The sequence below is a fragment of the Aotus nancymaae genome, unplaced genomic scaffold (genome assembly GCF_030222135.1).
Source record: "Aotus nancymaae isolate 86718 unplaced genomic scaffold, 86718_ANA_hifiasm-v0.15.2.pri h1tg000014l, whole genome shotgun sequence".
Taxonomy (NCBI): Eukaryota; Metazoa; Chordata; class Mammalia; order Primates; family Aotidae; genus Aotus; species Aotus nancymaae.
Window position 1 is genome coordinate 69,666,535 of NW_026988425.1, and position 22,528 is coordinate 69,689,062.

Below are 22,528 nucleotides of genomic sequence, written 5' to 3' on the forward strand. Positions count from 1 at the left end.
GCATTAGCTTCTGGTGAGACCCCTGGCTTTCCTGGAATTCCGTAAGTGATCTTGATCCAAAGACAGCTGTGAAAAGTGGTTCTATGATCCCTTGGTTGAAATACCGTTTCTCCTCTGCTCAGGTGTTGACTTTGACACCAGTCATTTGACTTGTGATTATTTCATCTCTCTCCTTTTAAGAAACCACACACTAATGCAGCTGTAGCTTGTATGGCCTATTGTCCACCTAAAGGGTATATATCATCAGATCTCTCTAATATCAACAAGAAGTCATTTGTTTCCATTGAGATTGTTTCTGTTTAAGCACAGGAAAGCTCATTCAACCTTATTTAATAAGGAGAAAAAATGCAATTTATTGGCTCACCTAACTGAAAAATCCAGGTGGATACGGCTTTGGGCAAGTCTTGGTCTGGTAATTTGGAAATGTTACAAAGGATCTTGTTTCTTTCCATTTCTCCACTTTGCTTTCCAGGGCGTTGCTTTCATTCTCACATGGTGTCAATATGCATGGGAAACAACCTCGCTACACATTTCTTTTTGATAAGCAGTGAGAATATTTCCTAGAAGTAGAATAGCTTTTTCTCAGCATTGCTAGCAAAATCCTGAGGTAAACTTTGGGTGGACTAGCCCAAGTCATATGACTACCCCTAACCAATTGCTGTAGCCAGGAAAATGAAATGCTTAGTTATATTCACCCGTCCTCTTCATCCTCCTCCTCCTCCTCCTCTCCTTCTTTCTTCTTCTTCCTTTTTTCTTCTCCTTTCTTCTTCTTCTTTCTCCTCCTCTTCCTTCTCCTCCTCTTCCTATTCCTCTTCCTCTTCTTCTTTCTCTGCTTCTTCTTCTTCTTGTTTCACTCTGTCATTCAGGCTGGAGTGCAGTGGTATAAACATGGCTCACTACAGCCTCAACCTCCTGGGCTCAAGCAATTCTCCCACCTCAGCTTTCTGAGTAGCTGGGACTACAGGTATACACCACCATGCCTGGCTAATCGTTTTTATTTTTGGTAGAGATGGTGTCTCACCATGTTGCCCAGGCTGGTCTTGAACTCTTGGCTCCACAGAGTACTGGGAGAACAAGTGTGAGCCACTGCTCCCAGCCCACATGTCTGTAGACCAAACAGAGATCTCCAAACAGAGGTCAGTGACTCCTGGAAAGAGAAAGGAAGGAATGGATTGGGGAGGCTATCTAAAAAAGAATTTTTAAATGTGTTGAATTTTATCAAAATACTATCTTGATGTTTCTTGAGATGATCATATATTGGCTCTTATTGATTGTGATGAGTTATGTAAATAGATACTCTAAGTTAGGGAACACAACCTACTTAGCTGTGCTCTGTGGGAGTAACGGAGGTTCTGGGAGAATTCGCTTGTTTCCCCTTTTCTTTTCTTTTTTTTTTTATTGCATTTTAGGTTTTGGGGTACATGTGAAGAACATGCAAGATTGTTGCATAGGTGCATACGTGGCAGTGTGATTTGCTGCCTTCCTCCCCTTCACCTATATGTGGCATTTCTCCCCATGCTGTCTCTCCCCAACTCCCCACCCCCCGCTGTCCCTCCCCTATTTCCCCCAACAGACCCCAGTGTGTAGTGCTCCCCTCCCTGTGTCCATGTGTTCTCATTGTTCAACACCCACCTATGAGTGAGTGTTGAACACATGTGGTGTTTGATTTTGTGTTCTTGTGTCAGTTTGCTGAGCATGATGGTTTCCAGGTTCATCCATGTCCCTACAAAGGATGCGAACTCATCGTTTTTGATGGCTGCATAATATTCCATGGTGTCTTATCTTTTTCCTTCTTCCAGCTCTTGTGTGCATTTCTCTGCCTCTCCTTAACCCTCTGATACTGATGTTCTCTAGAGTTCTGTCTTTGGTCTTCTGCTGTGAGTGGTGGCAAGGTTTTAACTGCCTTTCCTGTATGCTGGTGTCACTCTCCCTGAGCTTCATACTTATATATCCCAAAGCCTGACTTTGCATTTTGAATGGAGTGGAGATGTCTCAAACTTTCTTCTCATGGAGAAAGTAGAAAGGGCAAGTAAATGCGGGAGACAGAATAAGGAAAGTGGGTGAAAGTCATCCTTTTATCAAGAGCCCTTTCCTGTGATAACTCACTCACTCTCAAGATAACAGCATTAATCCATTCCTGAGGGCAGAGCCCTTGTGACCTAATCCCATCTTAAAGATCCCACCTCTTAATACAGTCAAAATGGCAATTACATTTCAACATGGATTTTGGAGGGGAAATTCAAATCATAGCACTCCTCACCACTGCTCCTAGCATAGACACTCATCATCTTTTGTCAACACCAGTGGTTCTCAAACTTTAGCAAGCATCACCATCATCTGGAGGGCCAGTCAGTACACACTGGGCTCACCCCTAGAGTTTCTGATTTGGTAGATCCCGGGTGGGGCCTGAATGTTTCCCCTTCTAGTAAGTTCCATGTGATGCTGATGCTGCTCGTTCAGCGACCACACCTTGAGAACCATGGGGATCACTGCAGGAACTCCTTTCTGATCTCTGCTTCTCCCTTAGTCTGTGCACATTTCAACCAGAGTAATCCAGTCGACTACAATCCAACAGGGCTACACCTTTGTCCACCTGGTAAAGCCCAGGCTTCTCACCACGGCAACCTTCTGTGACCTGGCTCCTTCCTCCTTCTCAGCCACATTGCCTGCTCCACATTGCTTGGGACTCTTCGCATGAATCCTGTTCTTTGCCATCCTTGTGCTATTCCATCTGCCAAAAATGCTCCTGCCATTTGTCTTCACTTGACTCATTCCTACTGATCCTTCAACACTGGTCTCCAGTGTGGTTTCCTGGAAAGTTGCCTGAATCCCCAGATTGAGCTAAGTTGCCCTTAGGTTTCTCTGGCTTACCTCTCACCACCCATTATTGAACTGATTGCTTCATGGTCATCTCACTCCCACACTGATCCCCACTCCTATCTTCAGACTGTGGGCTCTTTGAAGGCATAAACACTCAGTCTTGCTTATCTTTTTTGGCTCATTTTCCGTGCAGTACCTGGCACATAATAGATGCTTGCTAAAAGCTTGTAGATCTAAGCTAAATATTGGTACTACTCTTGAGTACAGCTATCTCCTTTCAGAGGCCCTGCTACCCGTATGTTAGTACCTGCCTCGCCTCATAAGGAAACAGTGCCTTTCAAGCATTACGGAAAGGTAGAGGGCCTGGACCTCCTGATACTGGCATTTGTTACCCTCTAGACATCATCTCAATCTTCATATATCCTCCTCCTGTGGTTAGACTTAAATTGAGAGCTGTGGACTCAGCAACAGAACATCATGGCTTCTGTTCCCCTAAGTTTCTTCTTGTTGTTGAAATTGTGATGGTTTGGAAAGAGATGGGGAGGATGTTGTTACCCAGGTGACAGGCTGCAGCAACCTTGACGAGTAAGGTCAGATAGGCAGCATTGATGAATTTTAGCATGTGGGCACCCCTGGAGGGGGTGGGGCAAGACTTTCTGTCACAGAGATGCGGATTTCAGTGCAACTAAAGGCAGAGCTTTCTAATGCATAGAGTTGTCCTCTGGTTGTTTAGAAAGAGGCTGGACTTGCACCAGTTATAATGCCAAGTGCACATAGACCTGCCATTTTGTTCACCAGACACCGTTCCCAGGGCTGTATTTGAGCATCTGGCTGTCCAGGGATCCCCGGGAATCCTTATGTGTGATGATGGGGCTTTGGAGACTTTGAGCTAAAATGCCAAGGCCTCAGCTCTGTAAATTGGTCTTCTTCCTTTAGATCGGTGCTTTTCCAGCCTCTTCAAATCTGAGGGTGGAGAAAGTGGATGCCTACCTCAGCCAGGTAAAGTGATCTGCTGCAAGCACTAGATTTTCCTGAAATTTTATTCTTGAGCTTAAAAGTATGTGTAAACTTTACATTACATTCTAGTCCTATCTTCTCAACTAAGATAAACATAAATATTTTGAGGGACTTTGTAGCGAAATTGCTAAACTTGTTTCATCTTGACATAAGAATTGATGCTCCACTAGGATGCACTTGTAGCACAGTATGTCTCCTGGCCCTATCTCTGCACCATCACCATTTCTAAAGCATTGCCTCTCTTACACAAAGGCCCCAGGGCCCATCAGAAATAGTAATAATTTTACACAGGGTTCCAGGAGAGTGGAGCCCACGAATCTGCCTTGTTGCTTACAGAATTGCGGAGAGATTGGGAACATGAGAGTTGTAACTGAAAAGCTTGTGAGGCAGTCTCCTAAGATCAGGGCTCCCATGTATGCAGTGGAGTATGCCAGGATTGCTCCCAGGGCCTGGTCAAAGAGACATGAAGCCACGTTTGCTGATGCTAGACGGTGATCAGAGAATCCTGGCCAGTGTTCTGCAGTGTAGGCATTTTACTGCCTTGAGCACTGAAGGTGAGCACCTGGGGCTCACAAGTAGGCAGAGCTGCAGAGCTTTAGAGCAAGAATACAAGGGAGCCCCTTGCTCTCATTCCTCTCTTAGACAAGAGTACGTTACTCAGCCTGTTCTCTAGCCAAGAGAAGAGGAAGATGTCAGTGGATCCAAGATAGCCTGTGGGTTTGAACCATTTTTTAAAAGAAACATACTTTGGGGCCAGGCGCGGTGGCTCACACCTATAATCCCAGCACTTTGGGGGGCCGAGGCGGGTAGATCAGGAGGTCAAGAGATCGAGACCATCCTGGTCAACAATGTGAAACCCCGTCTCTACTAAAAAATACAAAAATTAGCCGGGCATGGTGGCGCACACCTGTAGTCCCAGCTACTTGGGAGACTGAGGCGGGTAGATCAGGAGGTCAAGAGATCGAGACCATCCTGGTCAACAATGTGAAACCCCGTCTCTACTAAAAAATACAAAAATTAGCCGGGCATGGTGGCGCACACCTGTAGTCCCAGCTACTTGGGAGGCTGAGGCAGGAGAATTGCTTGAACCCAGGAGGCAGAGATTGCGCTGAGCCGAGATCGCACCATTGCACTCCAGCCTGGGTAACAAGAGCGAAACTCCGTCTCAAAAAAAAAAAAAAAAAGAAATATACTTTGATTAAACACAAAATGGTCTTCTGGGACTTACTTAACCCTTTGCTGTGCTTTCAGCACTTTCTGTTTTCCATTCCACCAGTAGACACAGAACTGTACCCCTTTCATACTCTCTAGGGTTTGGAGAGAAGCGAGGGGGATGACCATGGGAGCCCATCTTCAGCTCAGTCACCTGCCTGTAAACAGGCTGCTTCCTTTCAGTGCTGCTCCTGTGCTTACCTCTCTAAATCTTAAAAAATAATACAAGGGAGAAGTATGGTTGTGGGTGTTGTCTCACTGACTTTTGATGTAAGACATAGAGGCACGAGAGGGCAGGGTGCAGTGGGGCTTGTCTTCCATATGTGTTAGCAAAGGGGAGGGGCCAAGGGCTGGGTCTGAGACCTTGGGGACCTTCCCAGGAGAAGCCTTTCCGGTCTCAGGCTTCTGGCATCTTTGCTAAGCTTCTGCAAATGTTGAAGATTTAATTGTATAATGTTTCACTCAGGTTGTATGTCATTAGGATGTGAATGGTGCTTTTATCTTATCTGCTTGGAAATCATGATTGTTCTTGCCGAATAAATAAAATTTCTTTTCAAAAAAGTGGGCATTTGCATTTTGTGGCTGCCTTTGCATGGGCTACTTACTTTTAAATAGGACTCATTTCAGTGAGATTGGTTTTTAAATGGGAATTAGTGCCCAACAAAGATTCATTACCCCTGGGGCCATCTAATCTTTGGACTTGGTGACTGAAGGTGATGGTTCATCCCAGCATGAGTGGTCCCGACACACCAGTCAGGAAAGCGAGTGTGGTTGGATTCTTGATGGGGTACCAGCTGAGGCTAAAAATCCAGGTGCTTCAGGGTCACAGGTCCCTAATGGGAGATTCACCTGGAGACAAACAGGGAAGACATTTTGCTCTTGGTCCTCTAAGGCAGTTCTAGCTTATCAATGATAAAATTGAGGACAGAGGCAGCATGGCTAATTGAAATCCACAGGAAATCTCTAAAACTCATTTTTAGCAGATGGTTTCTGTTTCCTTGCCCATCAAATCTATTTACCAGAACTGCTGACCATGTAGCAAAATTGACTGATTTGAATATCATCCCTCCCCACTTTCTCCCATCTTCATTTAATGTTCAGGGGAAGGGAAGGCATTAGAAGGCATGCAGGAGGATGGAGGTGGGCCAGAAATGAGTGCTTGGGTTTTTCCACAGTCTGGATAATTGTCTCCTGAATAATCTGAGCTAGACTGTTCTTTGCTTGTTCTCTGTTACACAATGTAATTTTACATGCTTGAAGTCATCCAGCAGTGTCTATTATCAGTGGTATCTCTAATAAAAGGAAGGAAGTCAGTTGAGGGATGTCACGTTTTGACCATTGCCTTTAAATTCCTGTGCTTTCCCAGTCAGACCCTGCACGATCTTTGGGATCTTGGAATGGAGCTGTGTTTACACACACTCAGCCTCGTCATCTGTGGCTGAGTTATTACATTATGAAAGCTTGATGCCTTGATTCTTGCACTGCAGGTACAAAGGAAACACTTTTGACATAATCATAGCATCAAAGTGCAGTTTGGATTTTTTTTTTTTCTCCTTTGAAGTTAAATCTCTCTAAGGCTTCCTTGTGCTGGCCTCCTTTGGGTATTTGTCATTTCGTGGATTATATTCTAGATCATTTTTTTCTTTCCATTTTAATGCATAATCGATATCAGGCTGAGTTTTTTTTCTCATAACTGTAGATGCCATGACTATGTTGTATAAATAATTTATCTTTCATCTGATATTTGTCAGGGGAAAATGGCTTCTCCATTAGACTGTGCCAGCCACATTTTCTGTGTTTAGATCTGATGGCATCTGCATGACTTCTGTGTTTATTTTTCTCATTACTACTTCAGAGTTAACAAGAGGATGACCTTTTTATCTTTTCTCACACGTGGGGATGTAGCATCCCCTCCTCCACTGGCACAGCAAAGCTCCCTGAGTCTAGTGGTAGCACTTCTTAAGACAGAATGGAGACAGTGGGTGGGGAAGGAAGGACAGGGTTTGGGTGGGGTGCAGTGTAAGGAGAAGCTCTGGAAAGCGCATCACTGTGTCTAGTGCACGGGGGAGGTTGAGGGTACTGCCTTCCTCTTTGCAGCCTGACCTCATTGTCTGGGTGGCCCACCGCAGCAGGAGCGGGTGCCTTGTGCAAACATGGTGCACACCGACGTCCCTACCTGCTTCATCTTTCCCATGCTCATTGTTTCTCAGCCAGATCTTTCACATCTTGTTTATAAGTCATTTAAAAACCCTCGCCTCATTTAAAGTCTCTTTGTACACCATCTTAAGACCTTTCTGGAACCATCTGAGATATAAGTAAATACATAAATAAGAGCATGGCCTTCTCAGTGAGGCAGGCCTGGGCTTAAATCTCAGCTTCATCCCCTTGGGTAAATGGCTTAACCTTTCTGCAGCTTAACCTCTTTAGCTGTAGAAAGGGACCCAGGGTGCCCTGTGGGATTGCTGCGACCTTTACGTGAGATGATGTACATGGGGAATTCATCAGCCCCACTTGTCTTATTGAGGCACAGCACAGTTACTCATCTTGACCAAGGTCCCCTGAGTCCCAGCCCAATTTTCTAGAATTTTATTTTACCAAGTTTCAGAAAAACCCTATCTATTTTCTGAGGAATTTTAAATACAGCACCTTATTCTACCAAATAAAGAATTTACTGGAAAAAAAAAAGCATATGTAGAATATTTATGTAGTGGCTAATGCTTCATTATTAACTCCAAAATAGATAATAGACTTTCCCAATAAAATTAAATCTAATTTATATTTATTTTGAAATATCTACATATACATGAAGATAGAAACGATAATTCAGTAAACACCCATGTACTCACTACTCACTGCTCAAAAAAATAGGTCATTCATATTATAGTTGAAGCCCCGGCACTTCCCTCCCTGAATTCATCATCCCCTTCACCAGCAGGACCACTTGCCTCAATTGGTAGTTTGTCAGCATTTCTTTGTACTCTTATAATATATTCCTAAAGTACATTCAGTATTGTTTTAAGTATTTTTAAACTTTATCTAAGTGGTATCCTAAGGTGTACATCATTCTAAAACTTGTAATTTTTTGTTTTGTTATTTAACTCAATGTTTGTAAGATTCATACATTTTAAATGAGTAACTCTAGTTGATTCATTTTTATTGCTATATAATATTCTATTGTACGGATAGTCCTTGATACATGTATATATCAAGAAACCCTATCTATATTCTGAGGAATTTTATATATATATGAAAAATATATATATATGAAATATATATATAAAATATATATATATGAAATATATATGAAATATATATATGAAATATATACATGAAAAATATATATATATATCAAGGACTATCCGTACAATAGAATATTATACAGCAATTATATATATATCCATTTCTTCTGGTGATAGGTATTAGTAGATTATGGATTCACTTTTCTAAATTTTTGTTATAAACAATACTGCTCTGAATATTCTTGAAAGTGCCTCTTATACACCCTGTAAAAAGGCATGCAGGAGATACACCCATATAGGAGGCTGAATTGTAGGGTATGTATGTCTTCGTCTTCACTAGATAAGCTCAAATTGCTTTTCAAAGTTGCTAAACCAATTTACACGCCCACCAACAATGTGTAACAGCTTCTGGAGGGCTACTTTCTTGACTATGCTAGATAATGTTTGACACTTAATTCTGCCATTCTGTTGATAAAAATAGTTGGATGTAAGATAGATAGTATCTCATTGTAATTTAAAATTTTTATCTTCCTGATTACTAATGACAATGAGCATCTCTTCATACTTACATTTCCTCTCCTGTAAATTTCTTTTTCAGATCATTTCCCCAGCTTTCTTTTTGGCTGTCTTTTTACTCATGTTTAAAAAATTTTTGTTTTATGTCCTGGTTGCTAATATTTTTGGTTTTTTATGTTTTAGATTTCATCTCTCAGGCTCTGGGCTTTTCTCTCTTTTATTACAGTGCTCTTTGCTTTTGTTTTTGTTTTTGATGAATAGAAGCTATAATTTTAAAGTCAAAGTGATTAATCTTTTATTTCATGGTTGTATATTTTGATGAGTAGACATTTGTATGTTTATGTGATAAAACATCATGCTGCCAAATTAATGTACTATTCTAAATAGTAGGGCATAAAACACAAAGTAGTGAAATATGTCACTGGCTGTGAGTATCTTGTAACTATGAGTAATCGTCTACCTATATTGTGTAACAAAAAAAAACAACTAAAAGAATTTTTTGATTGATTTTGATTGTAACGTAGGGATATTGCTTGGGGGGATAATTCACCAAATATAAAAGACTTTATCTTCCTCATACCAACATTATTATCTCGTGTTTTTGTGGAACTATCTGGAAAAAAACAGTGGCAGTATCTGGAAATAAACACAAATACCTGTGGGTGTCTGGGTTCAGGCTTGATAGCTGAGTCTTGGGAGGGTGTTGGTATCTTCCACAAGGTAAGTGCTCCATTGATGTTTGTTGAGTAAATGAATATGTAATACGGTCTGCAGGAGGGGCCATTAAGAAGCAGGAATTGAAGTTAGCAACAGACAAGTCTGCTCAAAAGAATAGACTAGTGGTTCTCATCCCTGGCTGCACCCAAGGAGATAAAAAATTGAAGATGCTTGGGCCCCATCCTTAAAGGTTTTAGAGATTCCACTTCTCTTGGTGTCAAATAGGACCCAAACATTGATATATTTTTAAAGTTCCCCAGGTAATTCTAATATGAAGCCCAAGTTGAGACCTTCTAGACCAGAGAATTGGAAGCAGGAAGGAGAAGGGAGGCTCATGTGCTGCCTAACGAGCTCTTGGGCCCTGAAAGGTCCAGGGTGTCAGAGTTGCCAGGAGGTGCTGGAGGGCAGCCAGACCATAGCCAGTAAGGCTGGAGGCTGGAGTGAGGGCAGTGCCAGCCAGCAGGGCCCACAGCTGAGAGGGGACAGAAGGAAGAGGGTGTTCTGGGTGTGCTAAGCACAGTTGGCAGGGGCGAGAAGGGTGGGACGGGACAGAGTTTCCCAGCATAGAGCAGGGAGGCCCAGCCTCACGGTGGGGTCACCTAGTGGCTGCAGGGCCTGTCCCTTTCTGACTGGAAGCCAGAGGACAGACAGGGGCCCATTAAAAAGGCAAAAGGCAGACACAGCCTTTGTCTACCCAGAGCTCAGAAGAATAAAGAACTAAGTTTGGCCTGAGAATGGAGGGTGGACAGGGCACATATTGAGATCATTAAATGCTGTTTTAAAATCAGAGCCAACAGGGCAGCAGAGTTGATGAAGAGCATTTAAAAGTGCCTATTTCTGGCCAGGTGCAGTGGCTCATGCCTGTAATCCCAGCCCTTGGGAGGCTGGATCACAAGGTCAGGAGTTCGAGACCAGCATGGCCAACATGGTGAAACCCTGTCTCTACTAAAAATACAAAAATTAGCTGGGCGTGGTGGTGGGTGCCTGTAGTCCCAGCTACTTGGGAGGCTGAGGCAGGAGCTTGAACTCGGGAGGTGCAGGTTGAGGTGAGCCAAGATCACGCCTCTGCACTCCAGCCTGGGTGACAGAGTGAGACTCCGTTTCAAAAATAAATAAGTGCCCATTTTTGTGCCCACAGCTGGTCTCTTTTCAGTGTAAAATGATCTTCACCATGGACCCCTGTTACAAAGTGCAAGTCAAGCTTGCCTAAGCTGTGTGTGTGTGTGTGTGTGTGTGTGTGTGTGTGTGTGTACACTCAGTACTGTAGATGGTGGGAAGGAAGGGATTCTAAAGGAGAAGTCATTGAAGTGGGGAAGATTCAGACTCTGAGTTTTGGAACTCAGATGCCCCACCCCCACTTGGACACACACACACACATGCACCCGCACGCATACCCATTTTCTTCTTAGTGCTGGGCCAGCCCTGTCAACAGACTACCAGGGCACAAGCAGGGATCGCCAGGCACTGGACCATCTATTTTGCAGAGACTGAATGGAGTCCAGAAGCCATACCAGAAAGATGAGCGCTGCAGTCAGAATTAATGCTTTCAATTTTGGAACATAATGGAAGAGCAGTGCACTGGGAGTTAGGAAGAATGAAGTCTCAGTCTTCACTCTGTTACTTAAAAGCTGTCTGAGCTTTTCAGTTTAATTCAATTCCACAAAGCATTTACTGAGCATCTTGTAGATGCTGGGGATAAAATTGTGAAAAAGGCAGAGACTGTGTCCTCAAGAAACTCACAGTCTTGCCAAGAAGTGAGATATTTAAATGACTAACAAAAGCAGTGCTATGAATACAGGAGTGCTGAGGAGAGAAATCACTGGCTCTGCTTTGGATGAAGTTAGACTTGAACCAGCGTCAGAGGGCAAGGGCATTGGAGCGGGCCCTTGAAGGATGTGTAAGCTGCTGAGGTAGGAAAGGGCTTTCCAGGTCAACTGCTTTCCTTCCTGAATCCTTAGCTTCCCTCTTGTCTGAGGAAGGCTCTAAAACTCTATGCCAAGTTACTTAACAAAATTTCTGAAGCTGAAACTACTAAGAGCTGTAGCAATCACCTCTAGAGAATGTGGTGGCGTGACACGTGAATCAACCAACCTGAACTACCTTGATTTCTCTTGTGAGTTTGTCTCTTCCATCTGCCTACCCTGTACCAGCTGGGTTGAATCTTGGAGTTCCCTTTCTATTGAAGTGCAGCCAAGCTGGGTTTTTTTCTTGTAACTTTTTTCTTGATCATTGCAATGTATTTTCCCACTTGCTTTCATTGCTGTAGTTCCTACTCATAGCAGTGTTTTTGTTTAGTTTTTGCTAAATCCCTCATCTTGGTGGTTCAGAAAGTGGGCAAGCCAATGTTTGATTTTCCCAAGTCACAGATCTGGTTATGTTAATCCTTTGCTCAAACACCTGCAATGTGATTGGTGCTTAGAGATTAAAAAAGGGAACTCCTTCCTGTTTCCTCTGAGGATCTGACCCCCACCTTCCCACCTGAGCCTTTCACACACTACAATCCGGCTCTCTGGATGCTGGTTTTCTCCCCACCAGCATCTTTGCTTTCCTGCCTCCATGCCTGTGCCTGTGCTGTTCCCTATGCCTAGAATCTCCTTCCCCAACCCAGTCTCTTCATCCCCTTATTCTTCACGACCTGCCTGCCTTCATGAAGCCTTCCTTGATTGCCCCATCTCCCACACCAGAAGTATTATCTCCTCTCTCTCAACCAGAATTCTATATTCAGCCAAACTTCAAACAAAAGTGAGTGATAGACGTTTACAGATCAACAAACGCTGAATGACTTTGCCACTCATAGACCCTCTCTGAATGAAAAGATGTATTCCTAATTTTGCAATCATGGACCCAAGTTGCCAGCTTGAGATCAACCATGGTAGTTTATACCACAGAAGTCAGCAAATGCTACAAAATAGTACTCAGGGGTTTTTTTTTCCATGTGAAGGTGAATTGGACCCTGCTTATGTGTGTATATGTGTGTATGTCACCATTCACACACATGTACACACAAATATTTGACACACTACGAATGTTGTACAGCACAGTTGAAACTACACTGTAGTTCAGCAATCTTTCCTCATTAGTCTATTAGGGAAACCCATGTGGCTAGGAAGTGTGTCTCTCCTCATGCTCTGGTCCCATCCTCCCCTCTTCTCGAGTGCTAGAATTATGTTACCTATGCCCCCACCCTTGCTTTTGTTTCTCTGACCCTGACAAACTTGGTCACTTCCTGGAATCAGAGCTCATACACTAATTGAAGATTCCGTGCATCTGCATTTGCTCAAAGTTCACTTTTTGAAGTAAAGAATATTGGCCTGGCTATGCAGATGTCGGTAAATGATCTCCTGTTTCTGTTCATAATTGCTGTTTTATAAATTGGTGAAATGCAGGCACTTAGATGCCTGTGTCAGAAGCAGAACTCTACAAACTGCTGTCTGTGAAATTACCTGCTGCGGGTTTTTTTTTTTTTTTTTTTTCCCTGCTGGTCACTGCCTAGCGCCAGCCCTTAGAACCAGCAAGAACAAGCTCCAGTGTTTTTTGGGGGACAGTTGACCTCTTCTGGACACAGAAGCCAAGGCCAGATGACTTGGAGCACAGACCAAGAAGGACAAAGCAAGCCCAGAGACACGAGGCAAAGTATGGGTCAGGACTAGAGGAGCTGGTAAACTGAGGCACCCATGCCAGCAGTGGAGGTAGAGTGACAGCACATGGGAGGGAGCACAGTGAAGTGGGGCTGGGAAGAGAGAGGCAAGGGATGGTAGAGATGTGAGAGGCAGGGGTTTGGACAAGGTCCCTTAGCAGCAACTTGACAGCCCCTCTTCCAAGCTCTGCTCTCCTCCCACCAGCTCACGGCTCACCTTCCTGCTGGGTTGGGTCAGGCAAGAGTTAGAATGCTAGATGGCAGGAAGAGAACGGTTGTGGCTATGAGAGAAAGTTATAGGGTCTTTCCTGCCTTTAGGAAGAAAAATGATTATCTTCTAGCTTGAGAGCTGCTTTTAAAACTCTATGCTGTGGCTCAGAGGGGTCAGAGGGGCTTACGGAATGTTCATAGTCATCAGATATTCTCCTGGTCGAGTTGAAAATTGCCTACCCCTCCCCATCAGCCCACCATGTAGGGTTAGCTGTATCAACATTTCATGCACATATTGATTATTTAGAAAAGTATACAGGTGGCCAAGCATGGTGGCTCACACCTGTAAATCCCAGCACTTTGGGTGGCTGAGGCAGGCAGATCACCTGAGGTCAGGAGTTCAAGACCACCCTGTCTCTACTAAAAATATAAAAATTAGCTGGACATAGTGATGGGCACCTGTAATCCCAGCTACTTGGGAGGCTGAGGCAAGAGAATCACTGGAACCTGGGAGGTGGAGGTTGCAGTGAGCTGAGATAGCACCACTGTACTCCAGCGACAGAGCGAGACTCTGTCTCAAAAAATAAATAATAAAAAAAAAAGTATACAGGCAATGTATTGGTTAGGGGTGAATTATTTTTTGGACAACCTGTGCTCTTCTTGCAGGAGTCCTTCCCTATCTCTTGGACTTCCAATGTGAGTAGCTTTTTCTTTTATTCCTTTTGAACTTTTATTTATGATTTTATTCATTACTTCATTTGCTGCCACTGGGTAATTTCTTCAGGAGGCTAATTTTGCTGGAGAAATTCACAGCTGATCTTGTTGGAGGGGGGCTTCTGTGTGTGTGGTGGCAGTGAACTCGGGAGAGATCACAGGGCAAGTGAAAAGATACATTGGCTTATCAATCAAAGTTATCTTAATATACTAAATTGGTTTTACGTTTTTGTTGTTGTTGTTGTTGTTGTTGTTTGTTTCTTCAGAGTCTCACTCTGCTGCCCAGGGTAAAGTACGGTGGTATGATCTGGGCTCACTGCAACCTCCACCTCCCGAGTTCAAGCCATTCTCCTGCCTCAGTCTCCTGAGTAGCTGGGATTATACGCACCTACCACCGCAGCTGGCTAATTTTTGTATTTTTAGTAGAGACGGGGTGCCATCACGTTGGCCAGGCTGGTCTCGAACTCCTGATCTCAAGTTATCCACCCACCTCAGCCTCCCAAAATCCTGAGATTATAGGCAAGAGCCATCACGTTCAGCTGGTTTCCCTTTTCAATCATTAACTTTGTAAAAAGGGTCCTTGCAGTTGCACAACTTTGGAAGGAGAGTGTCTATTTCAATAACAAAAACTGGCTTGGAAGTGGAGCTGGGCGAAGGGCCGGCAGCCCAGTGACACAGGAGGCCCCGGTGCTGGTCCTCTCCTAGTGGAGTTGCTCTTGGGGCTGTGCACATAGGCTGCTGGTGTCAGCACCCACACCTTGCAGGATACTAACTTGCTTAGAGAAAAGAAGAGCAAGAGAGGTCCACACTCAGCGTGAGCCTGTCGCTTTGACCTGAGCACAACAGTGAAACACTGAAGGAACTTGTTCACAGGCTCAGGGACTCGAGGCCTCCAGTTGGTTTTCATTGTGCCAGGCCTGCTGAGTGGACCCACGGTTGAGGAGCCTGCCTCCCCAGGCGGAGCAGGACTGGCAGCCTTGCCCTCCTGAGAACCCCCCACGGAGGGCCGGGGCCTCAGATGAGCAGTCATTAGAGGGCTCTTTGAGTTTTCTCCTGGCTGATTTGGTGAGTGGCCTGAGCACCCTGCATCAGTTCTTTACATTGCCATGTTGGGGTGGGGTGGGAGAGTCCGCCCTACAGCGGAGAAGAAGACTGATCTTTGGAGAGGGTTCCTAGCACCAGCACCAAGAGTTAAGCTCGGGGCAAGGGGAAGAAAGGAGAAAGGGAAATTATTGTAGTCTTGCAAAGTACAATGTAAGAAAATTTACTTTTCTTGTTTGTTTTTTGTAACTGCAAAGCCTCCCATGGCCCTTGGGCCACTGCAAGTGTCTCTGGTCATGTAAATGCTGCTGCATGCTGATACTCCTTCAGACTGACAAGGGGCAGTACAGAGTGTGGTATGCAGGATGTGCTTCCAATAGTGGCAAATGGACACACTCTCTTAGAGAAAAGCAAAATTGGATTCATGGAGGTGGGGCCAAGACCTTCAACCAAATTAGTCTAAAGTTATTTTTAGAAATCCAAGTAAAGTAATTAAAAAGAAAGACGAATATTTGCTTTATGCTTGCTTCCATCTAACTGCTCGCCAAAGGCAGCCAGATGGTGTTGGCCGGTGAACACCGAAGAGCCCTAGGCTTGCTCCTGGAGTTGTGGGGCAGGGACAAGTCTCCTGTGGTCATGGTGTGGTGTTGCTCAGTTTATCTGTGGAAATACAACTGAGATGAATAATTTATTCATGGTAAATGTGAGTGAGACTAAGCTGCTTACCCCTCGTAGTAAAGCATGAAGATAAGAAAAACAGGATCTAAATATAGGAAAGGCTCTTAAACCATAGATATGATTTAGCTTTGAGATTTGAGAGAAATTTTTATTTTCTTTTGAAATTTCAGAATAATAATGGCCTTAGCATGGTGACCAGCACATAGTAGGTGCTCAGTAAATAATTATTGAATTGAATTGTTTCCTACCATAAAATGGTAGATGCTTATTATAAAAATCCAGGCACTTCTAGTAAAAATAACCCAACCACTTTGCATTTGGGGATGTATCCTTAAAGACATTTCCAGTGCATATAAATATATACTTTTTTTGCAAAAACAGCATCATGTTATACGTGTTATGTTATATATGATGCTTAGTAACCCATCTCTAGTTCAGTAAGCTGGATTCTTCAATTTAGAGCACACAGTGGCATAATGCAATGTGTTATGTAAGGAAGGATGTATCTGCTTGTGTAGTTTAAGACTTGACAATTCTCTTGTGCTGTCCTTTATTTAGCAGGTGTCTTCCGCGGAGGTGCGCATCGGGCCCATGAGACTGACCCAGGACCCTATTCAGGTACGCCTCCTTTACTCAGCCTTGTGACTCAGATTGTTTTCTTTTCTGTTCTTTTTTTTGAGATGGAGCCTCACTCTGTTGCCCAGGCTGGAGTGTAGTGGCTCGATCCTGGCTCATTGCAACCTCTACTTCCTGGGTTCAAGCGATTCTCCTGCCTCTGCCATCTGAGTAGCTGGGATTACAGGCATGTGCCACCACACCTGGCTAATTTTTGTATTTTTAATAGAGATGGGGTTTTACCATGTTGGCCAGACTGATCTCAAACTCCTCACCTCCTCAGCCTCCCAAAGTGCTGGGATTACAGGTGTAAACCACTGTGCCCAGCCTGATTCAAATTGTTTTCTTGAAGACCTAAACATTTCCCCATTTTGAGTATAAATATGATGGATAGATTGCATGGTGAATTGTGAGTAAGAACAACTCTTCCACCCCAAAACTAGTCTGCTCCACATCCTGCCGCAGCCAGAAGGGAGGACGCAATGAAATGGTGAAGGGCTGGGTTTTGCCATGAGTCACAACTGGGTGAGAATCTTGGCTCTGCCTTTAATCAGCTGTGTGACCTTGCATATATTGCTTCACTCCTCTGACCTAGTGTCCTGTCTGCAAAACAGAGATGATTATGCCTCGGGGAATTTTAAGTTAAATGAGATAGCATAGGGTGCCTAGAATGTTCCCTGGCAGTTACCATTAATTGAGAAGATGCTCAATAAATGATAGCTGTTGCCGTTGTATGGGAATAGAAGATGATAAAATGCTCCCCTGCATCTTCCATCTGACTTAAGCCAAAGAGCCTCCCAGGCTCTGTAACACAGCAGGAACTGGTGTCCAAGGATACAAGGCCCAACTGCCTGTAGGATTGACTTCACTCTAATAATAGCAGCAACTCTGTCCTTGCAGCCCTTCCAGGTTCCTGTGCACCCTTGAGAGAAACATACGAAAATGGAGTTTGTACCCTTTTAAATAATTTCCAAATCCTTATCTGCATACAAGCCATCCTGTTAGGCCTAAATAAGTTAACTTCCTCTTTGTAAAAACTGTAGCTTGTTAGCACCTGGAATCTTGTCTCATACATGGAGACAAGTAAAGATGCAGGAAAGATGTAAAGAAGCCAACCAACATATAGATGAAAGTGAAAAACCAAGCAAGGAAATGTGCTATTTGATTTATGAGCAAATGGAAAAAGAAAATAATGTTTTATAGTTGCTTGGGAAAAGAAATGCAAATCTAGGGAAAGGGAAAAATAAATAAAAGGAAGAGATTTAGCTTGGGAAAATTTGATGAAAACAAATTTAGGAGCAGAGAGCCAGAGAAAAATAAACACCAGCCACAACTATTTGTATAGAATACAAACAAATGGAAAATTTCAGTAATCATTCTGAGCCATGTCCTTTGTACTCCAATTTTGAATAAAGGCAATAACAAATAAAGGAGTTGATATCAAGGACTTATTCTCAAAGCAATTTCCATAATACTTTTTGGGATTGGTATGGTTTTAGATCGATTTCATTTACCTTCATTTTTGCCCTTTACTGCACTGACAATGAATGCTCATGATAAGGATGTCTCATTCTTTTAAAAATGGAAGTTGTCAAATGTTAAAATATTTCACATATTCATAAAGGTACATGTGTGTACCAGACACCCACTTCTATCAAATATTAATGGTATGTCCTATTTGTTTCAGAGTTTTTCTCAGAAAGAAAAGATTGTAGATACTGTTTAAGCCCTTTATTTATCCCTTTGCTACCCCTTCCTTTCCTCTCTAAAAGCAACCACTATGATATATATTTGTATACTCACTCTTAGTATTTATGTGTCCATTCATAATATGTACATTTGTTTTGAATGCTTTTGAGTTCTCTTTGAAAGGTATCATGCTATAGGCATCATTCTTCATTCATCAGTTGGTGTTATATCTAAGAATTCGTTGCCTAAACTAAGGTTGTAAGCATTGATCTCTTTGTTTTCTTGTAAGAGTTTTATAGTTTTAGATCTTATATTTAGCTCTATGATCCATTTTGGATTAGTATTTGTTTATAGTGTGAGGTAGGAGGTCCAGCTTCATTTTTATCTAGTTGTCCTAGCATCATTTGTTAAAAAATATTCATCTTTCCCTCATTGAATTGCCTTGGCATTTTTGTCAAATATCAATCATGAATGTGAGGATTTACTTTTGGACTCTCTGTTCTATTCCACTGATTTATATGTCTGTCCTCATGCCAGTACCATACTGTCTTGATTACTGTAACTTTGTAGTAAGTTTTGAAGTTGTGAAGTGTGATTCTTCCATCTTTAGTCTTATTTTTCAAGATTATTTTGACTATCTGGTCCCTTGTATCTTTGTATAAATTTTAGGACCATTTTGTCCATTTCAGTGGGGGACATTTTGTGGAGCCAGCTGGGACTCTGATAGGGTTTGCAATGAATCTATAGATCAATTTCAGGAGTATTACTGTGTTAACAATTTTGTTTTCCAGTCTGTGACCATGAAATATCTTTCTATTTTGCAGGATCTTGTATCCTGCAACCTTGCTGAACTCATGTATTAGTTTTTTGTGAATATAGAAATTCTTATAATCCTAAGGATTATATATTAAAGGATTAAATTCCTATAATCCTAAGGAAATCCCATAGAAATTGCATAGGATTTTCTATATATAAGATCATGTCACAATATGGATGCCTTTTTTTTTTTTTTCCTCTTGCCTAATTTCCCTGGCTAAAACCTCCGGAACAATGTTGTGTTTAGTTTAAGATACTTCTAGACCTTTCCCCAAAGTACCATTTTACACTCATACAAGCAATATGAGATTTCTGTTTACTCTAAATCCTTAATAATATTTGATGTTGTGATTCTTTTTCATTTTAGCTATTCTGGTAGATGAGTAGTATTATCTTATTGTGATTTAAATTTGTGTTTCTCCATGACCAATGATGAGAACTTTTTTATTTGTTTATTGGCCATTCCTCTGTTTTCTTTTGTGAAGTGTTTGGTCAAGTTTTCTCCTCATTTTTTAATTGGGTGAATTTTTAAAAGTTACTGAATTGTATGAGTTCTTTATATAGTCTTGTTACAACTCATTGGTCAGATTTGAGAACATTTTCTCCCAATCTGTGACTCTTTTATTCATTTTCATAACTCTGGCTTTTAAACAATAATTTTTCATTTTGAAGCAGTCTAATATCACTTTCTAAAAAATGGTTATTGCTTTCTGTGCTTTAAAAATCTTTACCTACTCCCAGATCAAGAAGATAATTTCCTGTTTTCTTCCAGAGACTTTATTGTTTTAACTTTTATTTTAGATCTATGATCTATCTCAAGTTAATTTTTATGTATGGTGTGATATGGGTGTCAAGGCTGATCCTCCCACCCCACCATATTGATGTCTGGTTGTTTCCAGCTCCACTTATTACAACAACTGTTCTTCCCTATTGAATTTCTTTGATGCCTTTGCTACTGATTTTTTAAAAAGTATTTGTTGCAACTTCTTTGGTGGCCAGGTATGTAGTCAGTTTTTAGACTAATACTGCACAAAAAGTACTAAAAATATGTATTCTCTGTTTGTTGACAGAGGGTTCTGTTGACATGAATTAGTTCAACTTCATTAATCATGCTATTCAAACCATCTCTATTAATTTTATGACTTATTTTGTGACTGTGTGATCTACCAGTTTTTAATTACAGTGGATTTGTTAAAATCATCAATATCTGTTAATCAAAATACTTGCTGGTATTTTGAGTGTGTTGTTAGGTGTATCCAAGTTCTTGATTGTTGTCTATTCCTGATGACTGTCCCTTTTATCATTATGTAGTGTCCTTCTTTAACCTTTTGCCTTATGTTCTGTTTTATCTGTTGGTAATATTGCCAGGCCAGCTACCTTTGGTTAACATTTTCCTAGTATATCTTTCTCTGTATTTTTTTTTTTCAGAAACAAAAGATTGCAGATACTTTGTAACTTTATTTTGAGTAGCTTCTTTTAAGCAGCATATCAGTTTTTTTTTCAATAAAAATATGGGAACCAAAATCTGTTTCTATAATCTTTGTCTTTTAATAAGTGAGTTAAATATGATTACAATGAGTGTGATTACTGGCACAGTTGTTTTATTTTGTATTTTCTATTTATTAACCTTTTTCTTTTTTCTTGTTTCTGTTTATTGTCAAGTTGGGAATGTTTTTGCAGTTACATTTTCTTTTCTCTAACATAGGTATACTACTATTCTTTTATTTGTTACCCTGAAATTATTATTATTATTTTTTTGAGATGGAGTCTCACTCTGTTGCCCAGGCTGGGGTGCAGTGGCATGATCTCAGCTCACTGCAACCTCTGCCTCCTGGGTTCAAACGATTCTTCTGCCTCAGCCTCCCAAGAAGCTGGGTCTGCAGGCACATGCCACCATGCCTAGCTAATTTTTGTATTTTTAGTAGAGACAGGGTTTCACCATATTGGCCAGGCTGGTCTCGAACTCCTGACCTCGTGATCTGCCTGCTCGACCTCCCAAAGTGCTGGGATTACAGGAGAGAGGCACCATGCCTGGCCTGAAATAATAATGGTAATAATAATTATTGTTATTATTATTTTTGAGACAGAGTCTTGCTTTGTCACCCAGGCCAGAGTGCACTGACCCGATCTTGGCTCACTGCAACCTCTGCCTCCCGAGTTCAAGCGATTCTCCTCTCTCAGCCTCCTGAGTAGCTGGGATTACAGGCGTGCACCACCACACTCAGCTAATTTTTTGTATTTTAGTAGAGACAGGGTTTCACCATGTTGGTCAGGCTGGTCTGGAACTCCTGACCTTGTGATCTGCCTGCCTCAGCCTCCCAAAGTGCTGGGATTACAGGCATGAGCCACCACACCCAGCCTGAAATTATTTTTAATGTGCATGCTTAGCAGCCAAATTTTATAACAAAATCTCGCCATACTATCTTTCTGTCCTCTCAAACATGATACAGTCCTTTGCAGAATTGAAATACCTCTTGACAGCCCCACTCTCCCACAAATGAAAAATACTTGTGTATAAATTTGAATTTATTATATTTGGCATATTAAAACATACAAAAATATTTTTGATATGTGCTCATAACCTACGAAACATAATAACAAAGTGAATACCATAAACTAATAAGCCCGCCACTCAATGCAAGACCTGGAACATTACCAGTGCTACTGTATACCCCACTGATTTCCCTCACATGAATTTGGCTCCAAATAACAGCAGATGCAAGTGGTAAAGAGTCCTTCTTTGAGTGAGGGACACAATAATTAAGAGGTTCTTTTAGAAAAGATAATAAGCCCAACTTAGAACCAAGGATAGCTTCACTATGGCCTCATTCAAACATAGAGTTTGACTCAATGATTTATCCAATAAGAATCTACTGAGTACCTCCTATGTTCAGGGCTCCATGCTAAGTGTTGGAGGGGAGAGAGAGAAGGCACCATGTTCCCTTACCACAGAGAGAGGTCTGGGAGGTCAGTTTTATTGTTTATAACACTCTCACTTTCAGGGCATTGATATCTAGTTGTGTGTTTTGTGCTTCTCCTACTAACATTGCAATTGACTTAGAAAAATCAAGCTATGTCCTAGTGCTTTTGTTTTTTCCCTTTTTCTCTTGAAGAAAACTATGTATTCTGTTACTTCACTGCAGTGCCAAAAATATTAATTAGCTACATCAGCCAGAGTCCTTAGGGCTTGGGAGGAAATGGCTTGATAAGAATATTTCAGGATATAGTTGCTTTTGAGGGTGCATTTCTGAGTTCATCAGGGGAAATTTACTCACATGCCAGGAAATGTCCTCCCATGGGGCTCCACATATCCCACACAGAGCTGGCAGGAGCTCAGTGAGGAGTGGAATGAATTGGAAGTACAGAGTGGTGCTGTGGAGCACATTTCTCCTGGGTGAGTGGATGCGACCCACAGTGAAAGTCTATTTTCCAATCTTGGCTAGAAATAAAAAGCACAGGAAGTATTCTGAGGCAGGAGATTCTAATTAACATGATACTGTCTGAAAAATCAAGTGGCCTTTTCTTCATCCATACCTGGAACACATTTACTTCCCCAGTGTGTAGAATTGATGTGTTTCTGCTTAGAGAGTCCTGTCCCTGTTCCCTT

At 42.0% G+C, this 22,528-nt stretch overlaps 1 protein-coding gene across 5 annotated transcripts in view; it reads left to right on the forward strand.

The window, feature by feature from the left end:
* PDE8B (phosphodiesterase 8B) overlaps window positions 1-22,528 on the forward strand; it is a 220,883-nt gene that overhangs the window by 88,499 nt on the left and 109,856 nt on the right. For 3 of the 5 annotated variants that reach the window (XM_012462126.3, XM_064376066.1, XM_012462127.3), the window contains exon 2: window positions 16,360-16,419. In XM_012462126.3, coding sequence (XP_012317549.1) covers window positions 16,360-16,419 — 60 coding nt within the window. The remainder of the gene's footprint in view (window positions 1-16,359; window positions 16,420-22,528) is intronic. The other 2 variants (XM_021673221.2, XM_064376067.1) reach the window with 1 other exon arrangement.